Here is a 21749-nt window from a genome sequence, read left to right on the forward strand (position 1 = left end):
GAGAGGGGGAGACAGAGGGGGAGACAGAGGGGGAGACAGAGGGGGAGACAGAGGGGGAGACAGAGGGAGAGGCGGAGGGGGAGACAGAGGGGGAGACAGATTTGGAGAGTGGTAGTGATGATCGCAGTCTGTGCTTCCAGTTAGAATTTCGTGCAGCAATCATCCCGGCTCATAAACTTCAGGACAGCATAGTTGTAGGTGGAGGACATCATGTAGGTGAGCTGAAAGTGTGAGGGGAGGCGAGATGGTGAGAGGTAGTGGATGAGAGGGGGAAGAAATAGGTGAAGAAGTAAAAAAAATGTCATTAAAAATTGTTTGCAGAGTCAGTGAAAGTCAAATGTAAACAAGACTTTGATCAATCAGATAAAATTATGCTCTCACTCGAAACAGGATTATCCAGCTTTGATTCTGAGCTGCAGGTCCTGTATTAGCAAACATGCTAGCGATACACACCACACATGTAAATGCAAACATGCCAGGGATATATGTGCATGCCAGGAACTGGGATATTTGGTATTTTAGCTTTTTTCAGCTTTCTACTGAGATTTGTTGTTTGGAATTTCTTTAAGCTAAAACAAAAGTGATCTCTAAGATCTCCATCTTTCTGGTCTAACTAGAAAAAAGTCTTGTTCAGCAACCAGAATGAAATTTATTGCATTCCTGCAAGTACTTGTAATTTGCATGCATGTGATCTATATCAGTACAGAGTCTGTGACTTGCCCCAGGTCTGTCTCCTATAAACTCCTTCTTTACTGTGACAAAGACCCTGTCACACCACAGGGACTGGTGCTTATTGCACTCAAGTCAAGCGTGAACCATTTCTGACCCACATCAAAATGACATTCACGCTGTCCACAAATGCAGCAAAACTTACTCACCATCCTCTCAAGATCTTCGTATTGTTAACTTACCAAAGCAATGACAGTGGCTGCAGCTCCCGCAAACGATGCAATGAAGAGATGGTAGGTCAGTTCAAACTACAACAAAAACACAAAGGAACTCAACATGGAACTGAATGAAAAAGGTAAAAACAATGACTGCAGATGCTGGAAACCAGATTCTGGATCAGTGGTGCTGGAAGAGCACAGCAATTCAGGCAGCATCCGACGAGCAGCAAAATCGACGTTTCGGGCAAAAGCCCTTCATCAGGAATAAAGCAAGGGCTTTTGCCCGAAACGTCGATTTTGCTGCTCGTCGGATGCTGCCTGAATTGCTGTGCTCTTCCAGCACCACTGAATGAAAAAGGTCACAGTGCACGTCAGTCAATGATCTGAAACTTTTCCCCTTCCATTTATTCAGCAGGTTCTCATGATGCTGACAATCCTGGAGAGAGGGACATTACGTTACCCCAAAGTGCTAAATCCACCAGCACCAGGCACTTGCAGCTGCTGATTCTAGTGGAAATGGATTTGTGCGGGACATGGAGTAGGAATTGAACCATCTGACAAGATCCAGAATAAAGCTCCCTCTACTCTTTTAAACTGAAAGTAAGCTCCCCCAACACTGTCCCCATCAAACCCTGAAGACAGGTACACCACAGGGTTATAGACAGAGTAAAGCTTTCCCTGCACTGTCCCCATCAAACACTCCAAGGTACAACATGGGGTTAGACATAAAGCTCCCACTACTCTTTTAAAACAAAACTAAAGCTACCTGTACAATGTTCCCCATCAAGCACTCCCAGGAAAGTGGCAACATTGAGTTAGATACAGAATTAAACTTTCTCTACTCTTTTAAACAGAAAGTAAAATGTCCCTCAATTCTGTCCCCATCAAACACTCCAAGGACAGCTATAGCAGTATTCAATACACACATAGTGAGCTGCCTCTACTCTTTTAAACTGAATGCAAATCTCCCTTCATGGTGTCCTCATCAAATCACTCCCAGGACAGGTACAGCTCTGGGCTGGAGGCAGACAGTCAAGCTCCATCTACTCTTAAATGGAAAATAAAAGCTGCCTCTAATCATTTAATCTGAATGTAAAGGTTCATCCATACTGTTCCTATCAAAAATTCCCAGGACATGTTCAACACAGTGATACAGTGTAAATCTTCTCTACTCTTTAAAACTGATCACATAGTTCACTGTGCCCAGAGACTCCCAGGTCAGGTGCATCATGTGTGGGAAGACAAGGTCTATAATTTTGTGACTGAACATTTACACACTGGAAGTATAATTATTCAAGGGATGGTAAGAGAGGACATCTTCCAGCCCCTGCAGAACCAGGCTCCAGTTCCATCTAATGGGCCATTATTTCACCCCTGCTCAGTAAATACCCTGAATACAGGATCCTCCAGAATTCTTTTACAACTCACCTTTTCACCATTAACAATTGGACACTGTACAGTTAACTCTTTACTCCCACTTCTGCAAAATAAAAAAAATGTTTTTTTTTTCTCTCTCTCCCATGGTTGTCTCTTTCAAGAACAGTTTCACTATTCATTAATTGTAGTGGCACATTTCCCCCTCAACCACTCAAGGATTTGGGGGCTCTGAACATTTCTTGAAAGAGCCCTTGGCCTCCTTCAAGGGTATCTTTTTGTGCGATCACTCCTGTGACAACACTGACCATCTCAGCAGCACAGGGTTGGATATAGACTGGAGATGCCCCACTTGGACCACAAAAAAGGCTTTCCTATCATGTTTTGATACACAAGCCTCAAACTTAGGGAGCAAAAGGAGACTTCTTGGCTGCAGGCTTGAGGGTAGCAACTTGCTTGGTGAAGCAGTGGTTACTCTGAACTGAGGTGCATCAATTGGTTTGAAATCACTTACCTCTGAGGCATTACAAACGGATGTTAGATTGAGGCCACAGATCTTCCCTGGATTAGCACTCCATGGCAGGACTCCTGAAATCAGGAGGAGAAGGGACGAGGATGAGTCCCCACAAAAAACACAAAGAACAATTTTAAGTGGTGTGTTGTTAAATGTGTCTCACATGGCTACACTACAAACCAGATTCTGGATTAGTGGTGCTGGAAAAGCACAGCAGTTCAGGCAGCATCTGCAGCACCACTAATCCAGAATCTGGTTTCCAGCATCTGCAGTCATTGTTTTTACCCTGTACTACAAACCAGCTCATTACCAGAACTCAGTGGGATTCATTAACTCAGAAACAGGATCAATCCTGTTCAGCCTCTGAAGGCTTTTCTGATATTTAATTTGACCATGGATGACCTTAGCCTCATAGGGCCCATCGGGTCCACGCCAACCGTCAAAAAAAAAGACCCATCAAGCTTCCCCTCCCTCTCTCCTCCCCCCCCCCCCCCTCCACCGCCAACTACCATATCCCTGTAACCCTGCATTTGCCCTGGCTGATCCAGCTAGCCTACACATCCCTGGACACTGTGGGGTAACTTAGCATGGCCTATTCACCCAACCTGCACACCTTTGGACTATGAGGGGAAAACTGGAGCACCCAGAGGAAACCCAAACAGAAATGGGAAGAACGTGCAAACTCCACACAGACAGACAGTCACCCAAGACTGTAAGTGAATCTGAGTCCCTGCGCACTTGAGGCAGCAGTGTTAATCCCTGCACCACCAGATGATTGGGAGTTGAACAAAGAAATAGGAACAGGAGTGAGCCATTCAGCTTTGAGCACGTTTGACCATTCAATAAGCTCATGGCCTAATCTTCAAACTTAATTCCCCTTTTCAACCCTATTGCTTCTATATCAAGCATCATCTTGAATTGAATCATTGAGTGGTCACAATATAGAAGGTGGTTATTAAGTCCATCGAGTTGGCTCTCTGCAAGAGTAATTAATCCAGTCTTGCTCCCCAAACCCTTCCCGATAGCTCTGCATTTCCTTTCCTCTATAGATAATTATCTACTTCCCTTTTGAACATGGACATTCGAACCTACACCCACCACACTCTCATGCAGCACGTTCCAGATCCCATCAACTCACTCCAAAAAGAAAAAAAAATTGCTTTTCCTCTTGTCTTCATTGCTTCTTTTGACAGTTACCTTAAATCTGCCTCCTTTCATGTGAAATCCTTCCACCAACAGGAACAGTTCTTCTCCATCTACCCAACGCAGATTTTGAACTTTATTCAAATCTCCTCTCCAGAGACAGCAGTCATTACATCGAAAATCTTAACTTGGCAAGATCTGAAAGTGCCTCATACCCACAAACTTTTGTGGAAATGATTTTTTGGCTCCCCTCCAAAGTTTCCCACCCTTCCCAAAGTGTGGATACCACAGCAAGTTTAGCATCTAACTTGCTTTCACAGTCTTAATTAATTCCAGGATCCTGTGTGCTTTCTTAGACACATTCTCAACTTGCCTGGCAACCTTTAAAATGACTTGCATGCATTTACTCCCGGTCAATCTGCATCCGAACCCCTTTTTGGAATCTCAGCCCTTGTTTTATGTTACTTTTCCTTGTTTAATCGACAAGAATGAATCACTTCCAACCTTTCTGCATCAAACGTCAATAGTCTGCCCATCCCACCAACCTGTGCCCTTGATTGTTATTATTATCCTTTTCATAATTTAAATACTAAAAGAAACTGTACCCTGCATATATCCAAGTCAAGGTCACATTAATACATATAAGCAGGAGTGCCAACTCAGACCCCTGAGGAACACCACTATAAACATTCCCGCAGTCCAAAAACCAATCTCAACATCCCGCCTCTTGTCGCTCGGCCAATTTCCTATCCATGTTGCTACTGTTTCCTTTACTCACAGGAACTTGGCTGAGCAGCTTGTTATGTGGTACATGATTATATACACCTCATCCAATAATATTGTCTTCATTAACATGTCCTCTTCCCTCATTGATTTTAATTAATAACCCCCGAGAGGCAACCCCTCATTTCCCGAATCAAACAAGTGCTCCTTTACTGCAAAAAGAAAAATCAAAAGAACGACCCAATGCTGGAAATCAGAAACAAAAGCAAAAATTGCTGGAAAAACTCAACAGGTTTCGCAGCATCTGTGGAGAGAAATCAGCATTAACACTTCAGAAATTTTCCATTGTTCTAATTTCTCTCCACAGATGCTGGCAGACCTGCTGAGTCTTTACAGCAATTTCTGTTTTTGCTCCTTTATTGCATCCTGTCTAAAATGTTAGTGAATGCCTCCAGAGGAGGTCAAAACTGTACACCAGATCTCACTAAAGACTCACAGAACACACACAGTGCAGAAAGAGACTATTCAGCCTATCGAGCGATCACTGACCCTCTGAACAGTATCCCATTCAGACCCACTCCTCCACTCTAACCCCGTACATCTCCCATGGCCAATCCAACTGACCGGCATATCTTTGGACTGTGGGTTAAAACCAGAGCACTCAGAGGAAACCCACACTGAAACGGGGAGAATGCAAAAACTCCACACAGACAGACAGACTGACAGTCACCCAAAGCTGGAATCGAACCCAGGACCCTGGAGCTGAGGGCAGCCGGGCTCACCATTGAGCCACCATGCTGCCCAAACTTCTAATTGGAGAAAGACATCCCATTGTTATCCTCCTTATCTCAATACCCATTAAAAGTCCACTATTCTATCCCTTTTCCAGGGCTACAATGCACAAAGAGTGCCTCATTGTCCTCATTCAGTCCCTCACCGAACACCCTGGACTCCTTCTCTGAGAGAGTGTCCTGTACTAAGAGATTCTGGACCCCTTCCCAGAGGGATTGCCCTGCACTGTTAGGTGCACAGGAGTGACAGCACCTTGAGCTCCAAAGTTGTATGAGGAGAAAGTCAAATCAGAATAATTTAGGAAGTGTTTATTCCACATTGAAATATGGCCAGAGTCCATACCGTACTGCCTGGCATCCACACAGACATCATCAAAGCCTGTATTTCCATCTGTCACATATTTGAGTGTTTGGCACGTGGACCACATGGTGTAGTAAATATAGACTGGCAATGCAGCGAAAGCAAAAACCCCCATCCAGGTAACACTTAGCACATAAGTCAGAAAGATGAACTGGAAGAGGAAGAGAGGGGTAATTAGCAAATGCAAACAAACATTCTCAGTTCAAAATGCAATGACAGAGAGCGGCAGAGACTTTACCACAGTTTGAACCAAGGATCAAAGCCTTGACAAAGGGTCAGTTAGACATGAAACGTCAGCTCTTTTCTCTCCTTACAGATACTGCCAGACCTGCCGAGATTGTCCAGCATTTTCTTTTTGGTCTTGAACTTGGTATTCGGAGCTGTGACTGAACTTGCAAAACCAGATCTCAGTTACCATCTTATACTAGCACTGGGTCACTGCATCGACATCAGTCTCCCCACTTATCCCTGTGGCATTTCTCAAAGTCTTGTGCAATCAGTCTTCACATGCTCCACAAGTCTTGGGACTATATGAGACAGTCAGCCTGCGATGGGGCACATAAGGGGTGAGAGGGTGAGTTATTGGGAGAAGAAGAGTTTGTCATGAGTCCCATCACAGGATGGTGTGAATGGAACTGGAAAAGAAGATGCCAACAGCTGCTTGTGTAGTTTAAGGTGACACTCTTGTAATTGATTATGGCAAGTGGGCAACTCCATTTACCCAAGAAACATTACTCACTCCCTTATGAACCAAGGGCAATGGGAAACATAAATGCATGGTGTTGGGGCTAGGAAATGCAGCCTGGCCAATCATCTGTGAACGGAAGTCAGAGTTCAGATTCACGTGTTTCCCATACAGCATTTGAGAGACTTACAGTTGCACTGACACAGCGGCCGCACAGGGTGGTCCTGAATTCCCCAAAGAGGGATCTGACAGCACTGGTGGTGTAAAAGCCCTCTGCCAGCAACAGCACCCCATACAGGAAGAAGAATGATGCTGTCCCATAGATAATGTACTGGAACACCTGGATCCTAGTGACAGCAGAAAGAACAGGGAACACAGAAACAAATCACATTGTCAATACACCTCATTACACACAACGTGCAAGAACACAGATCACAGAAATACAATGGGAACTTCTTTGAGTCTGCACTGCCACTCATTATGATGCTGGTTGATTATCCACCTCAGCACCCTGCTTCTGCCTTGTCCCCAGACACTTTTATCCCTATAGCCTCAAGAACAATAGAACATAGAACATTACAGCGCAGTACACGCCTTTCGGCCCTCGATGTTGCGCTGCCCTGTCACACTAATCTGAAGCCCATCCCACCTACACTATCCCATGTACGTCCATATGCCTGACTAATGATGACTTAAATGCACTTAAACTTGGTGAATCTACTACCGTTGCAGGCAAAGCATTACTACTCTCCGAGTAAAAAAATGTCTATCTCTTTCTTGAAAGCACGCAATGGTTTGGCCTCAATCACTTGCTGAGAATTCCATCGGCTCATTACTCATTACCGGGTGAAGAAAGTTCTCCCCGTCTCAGTCCTAAATAGCCTATCTTGCATCTTGGAGGGTGACTCCAGGTTCTCGACTCTCAAAATTCATCACAACCATCCTTCCTGCAATTACCTTGTCAGAATTTTATAGGTTTCTAGGAGATTCTCTCTCATTCTTCCACAATACAGTGAATATAGTCCTAACCAATCCAGTCGCCCTTCGTATATCAGTCCGGCCATTCCAGGGATCAGTCCGGCAAACCTTTGCTGCACTCCCTCCATAGCCAGAATATCCTTGTTCAGATAAGGAGACCAGAAATGCAACAATATTCCAAGCCTGGTCTTGCCAAGCCCCTGTAAAATTACAGAAAGACACCTTTGCTCCTGTACTTGAACCCTCTCACTACAAAAGGTCAATATACCATCTGTATTCTTCACTGCCTGCTTCCCCAATCTATTGCTTTCAGATAGAGGTCTGCCTTCTTGTTTTTGTTACCAAAATGGATAATCTCACATTTATCCACATTATACCAAGAGGGGAAGTCAGGAACAGGAAGCCATTGAGTCCATCGTGGCAGTTAGTAATTCAGTGAGATCATGGCTGACTCTGTCCCCAACTCTTTGGATACTCTTACCCAGCAGAAAGAGGCAGCTGATCTGCGTCATGAAAACTTAAATTATTCTCAGCATCTATGGCCTTTTTTTCCGGGGGGGGCAGGAAAAAGGAGCAATAAAAATAACAGACCTCCAACTTTAGAACCAAAGATGATAACCAGTACAGAAAGAGGCCCTTCAGCCCATCAAGGACCTCTCTACTCTCATTCCACTTTCCAGCACTTGGCCCACTGCCTTGTACGCTATGGTATTTCAAGTGCTCATCAAAATACTTATTAAAAATGTTGTAATCGTTCTCAGCATTATTGCAGTGAGTTCCAGACATTCATCATGTTTGAAATGAAAACAATTTTCCTAAGTCCTCTCTTGCTCCTTACTTCAAATCCACAGACCTCCTCCCCTCAGTAACTGACCCCATTTCTAAGGGGAAACATTCATTCCTATCGATAATATCGAGGACCCTCAATTTTATACATCTCAGTCAGATCCTACCCACAGCCTAATTCCTTCATTCTGAATTCTCCCGTCTACCTTCCTGAATCATTAAAAAAAAACACCTCTGACCAGACCACCCCTTGATCTTTGAACTTAAGTGAGTACAAGCCCCATTTGTCTACATTGTTTAACCCAGTGAACATGATATTATTCAGGTGAATTTCCAAAGGTTAGCCCAAAACCCCAATGACCCCCTCCCAGAATGTCAACACTGAAAACAGTTCATCCAAATGCAATCTGACAGGAGCTCTGTACAACTAAAGCATCACTTAAGATAAAGTCCAGCATTTGACTGATTTTTTTGCGTCATGATCAATAGAGTTTAAATATTTCTGTGTTTGATAGTGTAAAACCCTTTGTTCATAGAACCATTAAAACGTCAGATTCATCCATCAGCTCCCAAGTGGATGATTACACAGTGAACTTAACAGCTTCGTTCAATCATTATCTATCCATAACCCTTGACTACTTTCTGCTCCAACTGACACAGCTTCATGTTCCTCCTCATGCAGGGAGATGATGGCCCAGTGACTCAATTATCACTGTACCGTTAATCCAGACACCTAGATAAATGTTCTGCGGGACCCAGGTTCAAATCCAGCCATGGCAAATGGTGGAATCTGAATTCAGTACAAATCTGCAAGAGGTCTAGTGATTACCATTTTCAATTGTCACAAAAATCCATCTGGCTCACTAATGCCCTTTAGGGAAGGTCTGGCCTACATGTGACCCTGACCCACATTCATGTGGTTGACTCTTAACTGCCCTCTGGGCAATTAGGAATGGGCAACAGATGTTGTTGCTGATGCTGTTATCCCACTAATGAATAAAGAAAAATAAATATCGGGAAAAGACAGAAGAGAAAGAGATACATACACATTTGCTAGGATAGCGTAGTCCATGAAGTCATCGGAAAAGTAAAGTTCAATGAGTTTCTCTGTCCCAGTCAGAGCCTCATGGCCACAGCCACAGAAAAGGGCCACTCCCACAAAACACAGGACGGTGGCAATGAGCGAGGCGTAGGGAACGCCCCTGAGACATCTCACACAGCACTCCGAGCAACCTGCAGGGGACAAGAATCAAGCAGATAGACCAAGAAATAATACAGAATCTGCCCCTCAGCTCTCCTCCATTCACACTCCCTTCAAACACACTGGAGGTAAAACAAAGCAGGCCTGGATCACACTGACTTTTACCCAGCATTCCATGAAAGCATGGTGTGATTGGCTGGGATCTCTGTGGTGTACACATACATGTGGGTGTGGACAAAGTCAGGATCAGATCTGCACTGTGTGATACAAAGACTTCTAGATCACTGTCTTAAGTTCACAGGGAGAAATAGTAACAGCAATGTGACACTGGCTAACTTCCAGTCCATGAGATTCCAGGGGGTTTTGGAATATCAAAACAAATTCATCCACTAGGTCCACAGCTCCCATAACATGCCTTCTGATGGTCCAGGGGATTTATCAGCTTTTAGTCCAATTATTTTTCCAGCACATATTTCTTAATATTAATAATTTACTTTCATAAAACCCTTGGTTGCCACTATTTTACATATCTTTACCTTGAAGAAAAACGTTCACTTTTTCTGACATTTTCTTGCTCCACTTTGCATCTTATCTATTCGGTTTACGTGCTCTGCCGACTTCAGGGATCACCCTAAGATCCTTCTGTTCCTCGAAGACGAAAATATTCATGTGGGAGAATTTTGTTGAGGATCACTTCAGACTCACTACAGAACACGAGGAGTGGCACAGTGGTTAGCACTGCTGCCTCACAGCACCAGGGACCCGGGTTCAATTCCAGCCTCGGGTGACTGTCTGTGTGGAGTTTGCACATTCTTCCAGTGTCTGCATGAGTTTCCTCCCACAGTCCAAAGATGTGCAGGTTAGGTGGATTGGCCATGGGTAAATTGCCCCTAGTTTTGAGGGATGTGTAGGCTAGGTGCATTAGCCAGACATAGAAAAAGATAATAGTGTAGGGAATGGGTCTGGGTGGGTTACTCTTCGGAGGGTTGGTATGGATTTGTTGGGTTGAAAGGGCCTGTTTCCACACTAGGGATTCTATGAATTCACGAGAGAGGGGTTTCTTGATCAGTATGCAGAGGAACCAACTTAGGAACGGAAGAGTTTAGATGTGGTATTCTGCCATGACAAGTAACTGATTAATAATGCTGACAGGAAGGAATCGCTAGGAAAGAGGGATCACAAAATTGTTATGAAGGGTGACAAAATATGGATAATTGAAGTTCAAACTGCCTCGTCTGGTTTTCAATCCTGGCAATTTCATGAACTAAAATGGTGTCAAAGAGGGACAAAAACATATAATTCACTTAATGGCCACAGCAATCATCCGAACAAAAAAGGTCAGCCAAGCTTCAGGAAGTCAATAAAGAAAATGAATCTGAACTTAAACTAACATTTTATCACCAAGCACAGAAAACAGACAACCCAGAAAGCATGGAGAGGAATCTCATCTACTTTTACACCCCTTTCTGGGAATTTTCTCACAGCAGAGATGCAAACTCACTCACCAACAAGCTAATCTTAAAAAAAAACGTATTTCAACGAGATGCTTGCAGAAGCAGACAGGAGATGGATTGGTTACTGTAGACCAAAAGCTTGAGAAAGCTCGGTCTCTGTTTCAGAATAAAAGTGCCCAGTGACAAGACTGATCAAAAAGAAACAATAGAACAGCAACAGCCAACAGAAATATTCTCTACTGCTGATGTTACCCCAGTCCCGGCTGTGAGGGGAGGCCTAGCACGGATTTGTCTGCTCTTATTGTTTATTCTCTCTTTGTTTGCTTAGGGAGGACTGTGATGCTGAACTTTTAGGTTTACTTTCCTAATTTATACCAAAAGTTTGTACACTGGCATCTTTGTACCAAATATGGTACTGAAAATGGCCACCTAGTACACTCGTGTATGCCGTACTGAAGTACATGAGACAATAAAACCAAATACTAGTGATTTAAGATACCAAATAAACAACTGCAGTCTCAGGTTAAAGCCTTACATCTCAAGGATACTCCAAGGATTTAAAATTGCATATTCCTTTCATGCTCCTTTGGCATTGGACACTTATTCCTTTTTAACTTCCTACGATGGTCCAGTGGTTAGCACCGCTGCCTCACAGCACTCGGGATCTGGGTCTGATTCCAGCCTTGGGCGTCTGTGTGGAGTTTGCATGTTCTCCCAGAGTCTGTGTGGGTTTCCTCCGGGTGCTCTGGTTTCCTCCCACAATCCAAAGATGCACAGGTCAGGTGGATTGGCCTTGGGAAATGCACAGATTGGCTAGGGTGGTGTGGACTTGATAGGCTGAATGGCCTGCTTCCACACTGTAAGGATTCTATGATTCTCTGATTCTACATTTGGGATTAAGAAGTAATGATATTTCCTCTAACTCAAGGAAATCTTTTAATCAACCTTTTACTGGCACTGCAGAAACGAGGAGTGTGTTGGTTAAGAGAGATTAAGAAACAACATTAAATTACATAACAGTCGATAAGCAATAGTGTTCCTACATGAATCAGAATGTAGGGAGATAAATGGCAACAGTTAAGAATGAAGCAGCATTATAACAAATCCTCAGGACACCAGGAATACTAATGTGGAGATTTCCTTAAACTAAGGAAATGCCAACTTATCCCGGGAAGGAGACAAACAAAAGGTTCACCAGGCTGATTCCTGGGATACAAGAACAGTCACACTCGGATATATTAAGTAGATGCAGACTGTAGAGAATGAGTGGGAACCTCACTGCAATATACAAAACTCTGGATGCAAGTTTGTTTGCTGAGCTGGAAAGTTCAAATTCAGACATTTCGTCACCACACTCATCAGTGACCCTCCGGTGAAGCACTGGTGGATGGCCTGCTTTCTATTTATGGGTTTACGTTTCCTTGGGTCTGTGATGTCATTTTCTGTTCTTTTGCTCATGGGGTAGTAAACGGGATCCAAGTCAATGTGTTTGTTGATAGCACTCCTAATGGAGTGCCATGCTTCTAGGAATTCTCGTACATGTCTCTGTTTGGCTTATCCTAGGATGGATGTGTTGTCCCAGTCAAAGTGGTTACCTTTCTCATCTGTATGTAAAGATATTACTGAGACTGGGTCATGTCTTTTTGTGGCTAGTTATGTTCATGTATCCTGGTGACTAGCTTTCTGCCTGTTTGTCCAACGTAGTGTTTGTTATGTTTCTTGCAAGGCATTTTGTAAATTACATTAGTTTTGCTTGTTGTCTGTGTAAAGTCTTTCAAGTTCATTAGCTGCTGGTTTAGTGTGTTGGTGGGTTTGTGGGCTACCATGATGCCAAGAGGTCAGAGTACACACAGATGAGGAAGGACACCACTTCGACTGGGACAACACATCCATCCTAGGCCAAGCCTAAAAGAGACATGCACGAGAATTCCTAGAAGCATGGCATTCCAACTGGAATGCTATCAACAAATACAATGACTTGGATACCATTTACCACCCCCTGAGAAAAAGAACAGGAAATGACATCACAGACCCAAGGAAACCTAAACACATAAAAAGCGGGCCATACCACCAGTGCTTCATCCGGAGGCTCACTGATGACGTTACCTAGTATGGTGACGAAACATCTGAAAATGAACCTTCCAGGTCAGCGAGCAAACTTATATCCAGAACCTCAACCTGAGCTACAAATCTTCTCAAAACTTGCTTAAATACAAAATTCTTAAATAAACTGCCTAGGTTGACAAATAAGATGATGTCCTGCCTCAAGAGTCCAGAACACAACTACAGAAGTTGAAGCATTTTGGCGAGGTGTGCTATAGCAAGAAATCTGGGAGTATCATGCAAGTAAAAAAAAAAAAAAAAAATCAGGAAAGGCCTTTCTCAATGTCAGGAGTAACTCGCTGCATTTTCAAACAGAGCTCCTGGTGCTAAGATGAGATTCTCACTCTAGGCAGCAGCAAGTTTCCTATTAAGAGGAATTATTGCTTTGTGCTGGCCTTGTTAACTGCAGATTTCTCCTCATTAAATCTGCAGCTTCCTACCCAAACACCCACCATGAGGAAACTGGACATGGACAATTTTCTTGCACTGCATTTTTGCAATATGTCCCCTCAGCCAGACTCACTACATTTCTGTAATGCCTTGTTAGTTAACACAGACAGAGCCAGGAAGCTCATCATAGTTATCAAAAGGCCTCTGTTAGGTTGAGGGAGATAGTCTTCAGCTTGAAGCTTCCTCACAGTACATCAACCACCTCCAATCTCTGTCCAAGGCATCAGGGCAGTCAGGGACAGGATCGTCACCTCAAAAGGAGTAAGAAGCCAAATGTCAGGCAGCCCACCACCTATCTTTGACTCCTCTGTTCTATTGTGGGCTATTTTCTCCTGAAATGTGGGAAAGGGAGCTATTAAGGGAGATTGAAGTGTACAGCACACATTAGTGCAGCTGCAAGTGGGGGAAAAGATGGTAAGGTGCTACAAGCAAGTGAGTGGGTAGCTTAGAGGGCATGCAGGGTTAGTGGTGTCGGAGATTGGAGTAAGGGAGGGAAGATGTTACAGGCTATAGAGGGTATGGTGGAACATGAACCTTGGTGGGATGTTGGCACAGTGGCCCAGTGAGGGTGAGGTTGTGAAGAGGAGGTGGCGATAAGTAATTTGATTGAGCAGAAACCTACAGTGCCAGACAACTGAGACCACACTGACCCGGTTAGCAACCGTAGATCAGGTTGGCAGTGTCTGGTGCCACAACCTTCTGTGTCAGTCTGAAGGAAATAGGATGCCTCTCCTCTCATTCCACAACATCCCAATGTCGAGTCAAATGTCAGGAACCATGCAGAATAGCTCTAGACTTTTAAAGATGGCATGAGTGCCAGGGATGGAGTTCCTTTCTGGGTTATGTGGGCAACAGTGAGTTCTCCCAGCTTCGTGGATGGGAGAATGAAGCTGGCATTAGATGACAGAGGTGCCATTGGGCTGGATGCTTTGGTACTGTTTGAGATAGCGGTACAAAAAAAAACTAAGTCTTGTGAAGAGAAACTCTTCACAAAACTCCATGAAGTTTGACACAGAGCCTAAACAAATGCAAGATTCAATCCAGAGTCTCGGAATATTTTCATAGAATGATAGGAGAAATTTCTTTACTCAAAGAAAAGAACCTTTATTATTTTGATTAGATTCCCTACAGTATGGAAACAGGCCCTTCAGCCCAACAAGTCCACACCAACCCTCCAAAGAGTAACCCACCCAGACCCATTTTCCCTCTGACTGATACACCTAACACTAAGGACAATTTAGCATGGCCAATTCACCTAACCTGCACATCTTTGGACTGTGGGAGGAAACCCACGCAAACGTGGGGAGAATGTGTAAACTCCACACAAAAAGTTGCCCAAGGCTGGAATCAAGCCTGGATCCCTGGCACTGTGAGGCAGCAGTGCTAACCACTGAGCCACCCTCAAACATATTGATATGCATCAAGACATGGTTAGCTTACAGAAAACAGAGATTAGGCATAAATGGATGATTTTTGGGTTGACAAAATGGGATGAATGGAATGCTGCAGGGATCAGTACGCTGTAAACCTGTCTGCAGATTGTTATGAATCTGGGTTTTATAAAATGGTTGTGTTTTAAATAATCTCCTCTAATTCAATCGAATGGTTCAGAGAGGGCAGTTGATACAATTGCCTACTAGTTCTGGCCAGATAAGCCCATGTAACCTGGTGGCCATGGGATAAGGTTTACACTTTAACACCCAGACACTAAAGAGGAGGTAGATCTTATTGATCTTAAGGAGATATAAACTGCAGAGTTAGAGATGCCGTTTGCGGGATTAGTGGGCAGTGGACTATAATAGGGGTTGCTGTGTCAAGCAGAAGAAAAGGACAATTTTTAAAGTAAAGTAATCACTGAGCAGAGTGGCTCGTGAACAAATGTTGGTGGGATCAGTGATTGTGAAAGTTAGAGTGCATGAAATCCCACAAAACACATTCCTTTTGTGGGAAAGAGGTGGGACGGCGGCTCAGTGGTTAGCACTGCTGCCTCACAGCAACAGGGTCCCAGGTTCGATTCCAGCCTCAGGCGACTGTCTGTGTGGAGTTTGCACATTCTCCGTGTGTGTCTGTGTGGATTTCCTCTGGGTGCTCCGGTTTCCTCCCACAGTCCAAAGATGTGCAGGCCAGGTGAATTGGCTATGCTAAATAGCCCATAGCGTTGGGTGCATTAGTCAGAAGAAAATGGGTCTGGATGGGTTACGCTTTGGAAAATTGGTGTGGAATCATTGGGCCAAAGGGCCTGTTTCCACATTGTAGGGAATCTAATCTTTTCTTTGGCATCCAAAGAGTTGAATGAATCGGTCTTTATTTACATTGGACACTGGGAGGTTTTCTCAAATGGGCCAGAAGGCAACAGCATACTGAATCATCAGAAGACTTTTGGGATTTTAATACAATGTTACGTATCTGCTAAAAATATGCTGTGACATAAAGTGTCAAAAGGTTTATAGTCTATAGTTTAGTTCAATCCTTGCCTCTGTTTAGTTTGTTTAAATTTTGGTTTGTAACAGTCAGTAACTCACCTCCTGACTTTAAGGGTACAAGTCAGGGGATTGATGGAATCCCTACTTGCCTGGATGATTGGCACCACATCCACTCGGTCGCAGCAGTGTGCACTATCTACAAAATGCACTGCCGAAGTTCAAAGATCTTTAGACAGCATCTCCCAAACCCTCAACCACTTCCATCTAGAAGGACGAGGGCAGCAGATACATGGAACACCACTCCCCGCAAGTTCCCCTTGAAGCCATTATATAGCCGTTCCACCACTGTTGCTGGGTCAAAATCCTGGAATTCCCTCCCTAAGGGCATTGGGGTCAACCCACAGCAGAGAGACTGCAGCATCATCAGAAGACTTTTGGGATTTTAATACAATGTTACGTATCTGCTAAAAATGTGCTGTGACATAAAGTGTCAAAAGGTTTATAGTCTATAGTTTAGTCCAATCCTTGCCTCTGTTTAGTTTGTTACAAACTAAAATTTAAACAGTCAGTAACTCACTTCCTGACTTTAAGGGTACAAGTCAGGGGATTGATGGAATCCCTACTTACCTGGATGATTGGCACCACATCCACTCGCTTCACCACAGACGCTCAGTAGCAGCAGTGTGCACTATCTACAAAATGCACTGCCGAAGTTCAAAGATCTTTAGACAGCATCTCCCAAACCCTCAGCCACTTCCATCTAGAAGGACGAGGGCAGCAGATACATGGAACACCACTCCCTGCAAGTTCCCCTTGAAGCCATTATATAGCCGTTCCACTACTGTTGCTGGGTCAAAATCCTGGAATTCCCTCCCTAAGGGCATTGGGGTCAACCCACAGCAGAGAGACTGCAGCGGTTCAAGAAGGCAGCTCACCACCACCTTCTTAAGGATAACTAGGGACAGCCAAAGGCGGGCCCAGCCAGTGATACAAACATCCCATAATTCTTAAATATGAAATCTTGGTGTGGACTCATCTGTCCCAACACTGGAAGATTTATATCTCTTTTCAAATGTCATCAGTCTTTAGAGGGCTTGTAAAGATGTTTAGTCATTGAAAATATTTAAGACAGATCGATAGATTTTTCGATATCAAGGTATTTAAAGAATAAGGCAACAGTGTGGAAAGATGTAATTAAGGAAGATGGTAAACTACAATTAAAGATATAAAGAGGCATGGTCTACCCCAGCTTTTGCTTCTCAACTTGACCTCAGCAGCAAATACAGGGACCGAGGGTAGCAAGTCAATGAACCAGCTGGACAGGGAGAACACAAGTGATGCTCTACATTTACCAGATTCATTGACAATGAAAACCACACACTGGCTCCCAGCTATCTCACTGCCAAGCCAGCATAACCTGTTCACTTTCAGTTGCTAAGAAAATAGAATAAATGACTCCTACATCAAATCAATTATGTTTCAAATATTTCCTGACAGAACATTAAGCGAGTCACATGTTCACACATTATTTGGTAGAAATAAAATTGCTGCAGCAGCTAAGATCTTCTTGGTGACTGCCTCTCCAGGTCAAGAGGCCAGTTTCAGGAGAGGACCTGGTACTGCAGTGACAGACAGCTCAATTTTAAGAAGGCATTCCTTCTTAAAAAGTGGGCTGTACGGTGGCACAGTGGTTAGCACTGCTGCCTCACAGCGCCAGAGACCCGGGTTCAATTCCCACCTCAAGCGATTGTCTGTGTGGAGTTTGCACATTCTCCCCGTGTCTGCGTGGGATTCCTCCGGGTGCTCCGGTTTCCTCCCACAGTCGAAAGATGTGCAGGTCAGGTGAATTGGCCATGCCAAAATTGCCCATAGGTGAAGGGGTAAATGTAGGGGAATGGGTCTGGGTGGGTTGCTCTTCGGAGGGTCGGTGTGGACTTGTTGGGCCGAAGGGCCTGTTTCCACACTGAGTACGTAACCTAATCAATTGTTTCACTCCCATCAGACCATAGGGCATGCAATAACCACTATCAACCACCAGATGGAGCACGTGGGCTACTATTCAAACTTAGCCATCAAATTCAGAATGTACAAAATAGGAGAGAAGATTTGACAAAAATGTGCATATTCCCAAGTCACTGCACTCATATGGGCAGCACAGCACCTCCTTGAGGGCATTCCAGCAATACTTCCCCACCCCTTTCCAATACAAAACCTGAAAGTGTTAGGTGATGCAACACAGTCGAATATGGTTTGGATGAGGACAAGGTAAAAGCTGACGGTGCAAATGTTTTTCTTACAGAACTGAAGTAATACTTCACATACTGCCTTTGTGACAGCAGAACATCACAAAGTGCTTCACAGCCAAGGAAATGTTAAGAGGCTAGACACTGCTGACATGTAGAAAAGGCCATTGTCAACTCGTGCACAGCTGTGATTCCAAAAACCCCATGACAACGACCAGACATGGAGATTAGTGATAGCTGTTGCAGTTTAATTCTAAAAATCTTGGAGAATGGTACTGAGGGGTCTCCTAGATTCATTTAGTTTGGGCATCAAGGAGCATGTGCATTGACATGCTCCAGATTCCCAGTCCACAGCCACAGCTTGAGGTACACTAAGACACCAGTTAAACACATTCATAGATGAATGAGTCATTGCAGCAGCAAATTCATCAACTTTCTTCTCAAACAGTCTGACCAACATAAAAATAACTGTCAAAGTACATGAGGAAATCAAGTCGTCACTGATGGGTCAGAGCGTGGAACTGTGGCCATAATCAGACCACCCACAATCTTATTGAATTATATACACAAATCAGTAAAAAGCTACTGCATATCTAGCATGAGATGTGAACAGACTTCGAGTCCAAAGATCACGAAGAAGGATCCTTTATTCCACTGGCATCAGATCATTACAACTGGAAAGGAAATTAAATAGGAGATTTAAATTTTCCCAACATTGACTGGGATTCACTTAACGTTAGAAGTCTAGATGGAGCAGAATTTGCGAGGAGCATCCAGGAGGGTTTTAAAGAGCAGTATGTATATAGTCCAAAAGGGGCCATACTGGGCCTGGTGTTGGGGAATGAGCCCGGACAGGTGGCTGAAGTTTCAGTAGGGGATTACTTAGGGAATTGTGACCAGTATTCCCAAAGTTTTAGATTACTCATGGACAAAGACAAGAGGAAGAGTGCTTCATTGGGGGAAGACCAATTATAGCAAAATTTGGCAGAAACTGGAGAATGTGGATTGGGAGCAGCTGTTTGAGGGTAAATCTTCATTTGATATGTGGGAGGCTTTTAAAGAGAGGTTGATTAGAGTGCAGGATAAACATGACCCTGTGAAAATGAGGGATAGAAATAGGAATTTTAGGGAACCATGGATGACAGGTGAAATTGAGAGATGAGCTAAGAGGAAAAAGGAAGCACACAAGATCTAGATGAAGCTTTGGAAGAATATTGGGAACGTAGGACCAATCTGAAATCAGGAATTAAGAGGGCTTAAAGGGGTCATGAAATATTTTTAGCAAGCAGGGTTAAGGAAAACCCCAAAGCCTTTTATCCATATATAAAGAGCAAAAGGGTAACGAGGGAAAAGGTCAAAAGGAGGAAAGTTAGGCATCGAGTCAGAGAAAATGGGGGACATTCTTAATGAGTACTTTGTGTTGGTATTCACCAAGGAGAGGGACATGACAGATGTTGAGGTTACGGAGAGATGTTTGGTTACTCTAGGTCAAGTCAGCATAAGGAAGGAGGAAGTGTTTGGTATTCTAAAAGGCATTAAGGTGGACAGGTCCCCAGATCTGCATGGGATCTATCCCAGGTTACTGAGGGAAGTGAGACAACAAATAGCTGGGGCCTTAACAGATATCTTTACAGCATCCTTGAACACAGGTCGGGTCCCAGTGGACTGGAGAATTAGTAATGTTGTCCCCTTGTTTAAGGAGGGTAGCAGGGATAATCCAGGTAATTATAGACCAGTGAGTCTGACGTCAGTGGTAGGGAAGCTGCTGGAGAAGATACTGAAGGATTGGATATAAACCCATTTTCTTCCAAATGGGTATATCAGTAATGGAAAACAGAGAAGGTCATGTCTTACCAACTTAATAGAATTCTTTGAGGAAGTGACAAAGTTGATTGATGAGGAAAGGGCTATTGATGTAATATACATGGATTTCAGTAAGGCGTTTGATAATGTTCCCCATGGAAGGCTGATGGAGAAAGTGAAGTCACATGGGGTCCAGGGTGTGCTAGCTAGATGAATAGAGAACTGGCTGGGCAACAGGAGACAGGGAGTACTAGTGGAAGGGAGTTTCTCAAAATGGTGTTCCACAGGGATCCGTGCTGGGACCACTGTTGTTGATGACATACATAAATGATCTGGAGGAAGGTATAGGTGAACTTATTAGCAACTTTGCAGATGACACTAAGATTGGTGGAGCAGCAAATAGCGAAGGGGACTGTCAGAGAATACAGCAGAATATAGATAGATTGGAGAATTGGGCAGAGAAATGGCAGATAGAGTTCAATCTTGGCAAATGCGAGGTAATGCATTTTGGAAGATCCAATTCAAGAGCGAACTATACGGTAAATGAAAAATTCCTGGGGAACACTGATGTACAGAGAAATCTGGGTGTTCAGGTCCATTGTTCTCTGAAGGTGGCATCGCAGGTCAGTAGAGTGATCAAGGCGGCATACAGCATGCTTTCCTTCGTAAGTTTTCCTGATGAAGGGCTTTTGCCCAATACGTCAATTTCACTGCTCCTTGGATGCTGCCTGAACTGCTGTGCTTTTCCAGCACCACTAATCCAGAATCTGGTTTCCAGCATCTGCAGTCATTGTGTTTGCCTTCATCGGACATGGTATTGAGTACAAGAGTTGCAGGTCATGTTACAGTTGTATAGGACTTTGGTTTGGCCACATTTGGAAAAATGCGTACAGTTCTGGTTGTCACATTACCAAAAGGATGTGGATGTTTTGGAGAGGGTGCAGAGGAAGTTCTCCAGGATGTTACCTGGCATGGAGGGTGCCAGCTATGAAGACAGATTGAGTAGATTAGGATTATTTTCATTAGAAAGACAGAGGTTGAGGGGGGAACCTGATTGAGGTCGACAAAATCACGAGAGGTAATAGACAGGGTCGATAGCAAGGAGCTGTTTTCCCTGAGTAGGGGTCTCAATTACTAGGGGTCACAAGTTCAAAGCAAGAGGGTAAACGTTAAGGGAGATATGTGTGGAAAGTCTTTTGTGCAGAGGGTAGTGGGTGCCTGGAATGTGTTGCCAGTGAAGGTGGTAGAGGCACAATAGTGTCATTTAAGATGTGTCTATACAGGTACATGAATGGACAGGGAGCAGAGGGATACAGATCCTTAGAAAATAGGCCACAGGTTTAGGCGGGGGATCTGGATTGGAGCAGGCTCAGAGGGCCAAAGGGCCTGTTCCTGTGCAGTAATCTTCTTCGTTCTTTATAAACGAGGAGCTATTTATACCAATAACCAATTGGCTCGACTAAGGAGAGGGCTTATTTAGTCCCTCCCTTCCCAACACACAACTCTACACCAAAGTCACACTTTTCCAGTGAGAGTCCATATGACTGTTCCAGCCGGCCTCCGTCAATGTCGCCTCCTGCTGCTGGCGATCCCATTGCACCTTTACCTCCAGGGGTTGGAAGTTGTCCTTCAGTTGCACAGAGTAACAGGTCAGACCCCACATGGAGTAAATACATTCACATCTGTGCACACACTCCCTCAGGAAGGATCTCTTTTTCCCTCTGACCAAGGGTGACAATATCACCAGAATGATTTTGGAGCTAAGCAAGTTAAATCAAATAGGCTGGCTGCATTGTTTGTACTGAATTCAGTGTAGGGGAAGGGGGGGGG

General features: G+C 44.0%; 1 protein-coding gene across 1 annotated transcript in view; it reads right to left on the reverse strand.

Annotated features, from left to right (window-relative positions):
- Positions 1 to 21749, reverse strand: part of LOC122557055 (proteolipid protein DM alpha-like) — a 60782-nt gene that overhangs the window by 2771 nt on the left and 36262 nt on the right. The window contains exons 2-6 of the mRNA XM_043704306.1: positions 9289 to 9475; positions 6669 to 6825; positions 5776 to 5944; positions 2776 to 2849; positions 912 to 977 (exon numbers count right to left, since the gene is read on the reverse strand). Of these exons, the coding sequence (XP_043560241.1) occupies positions 912 to 977; positions 2776 to 2849; positions 5776 to 5944; positions 6669 to 6825; positions 9289 to 9475 (653 nt within the window). The remainder of the gene's footprint in view (positions 1 to 911; positions 978 to 2775; positions 2850 to 5775; positions 5945 to 6668; positions 6826 to 9288; positions 9476 to 21749) is intronic.

Source organism: Chiloscyllium plagiosum, chromosome 15, assembly GCF_004010195.1.
Source record: "Chiloscyllium plagiosum isolate BGI_BamShark_2017 chromosome 15, ASM401019v2, whole genome shotgun sequence".
Lineage (NCBI taxonomy): Eukaryota > Metazoa > Chordata > Chondrichthyes > Orectolobiformes > Hemiscylliidae > Chiloscyllium > Chiloscyllium plagiosum.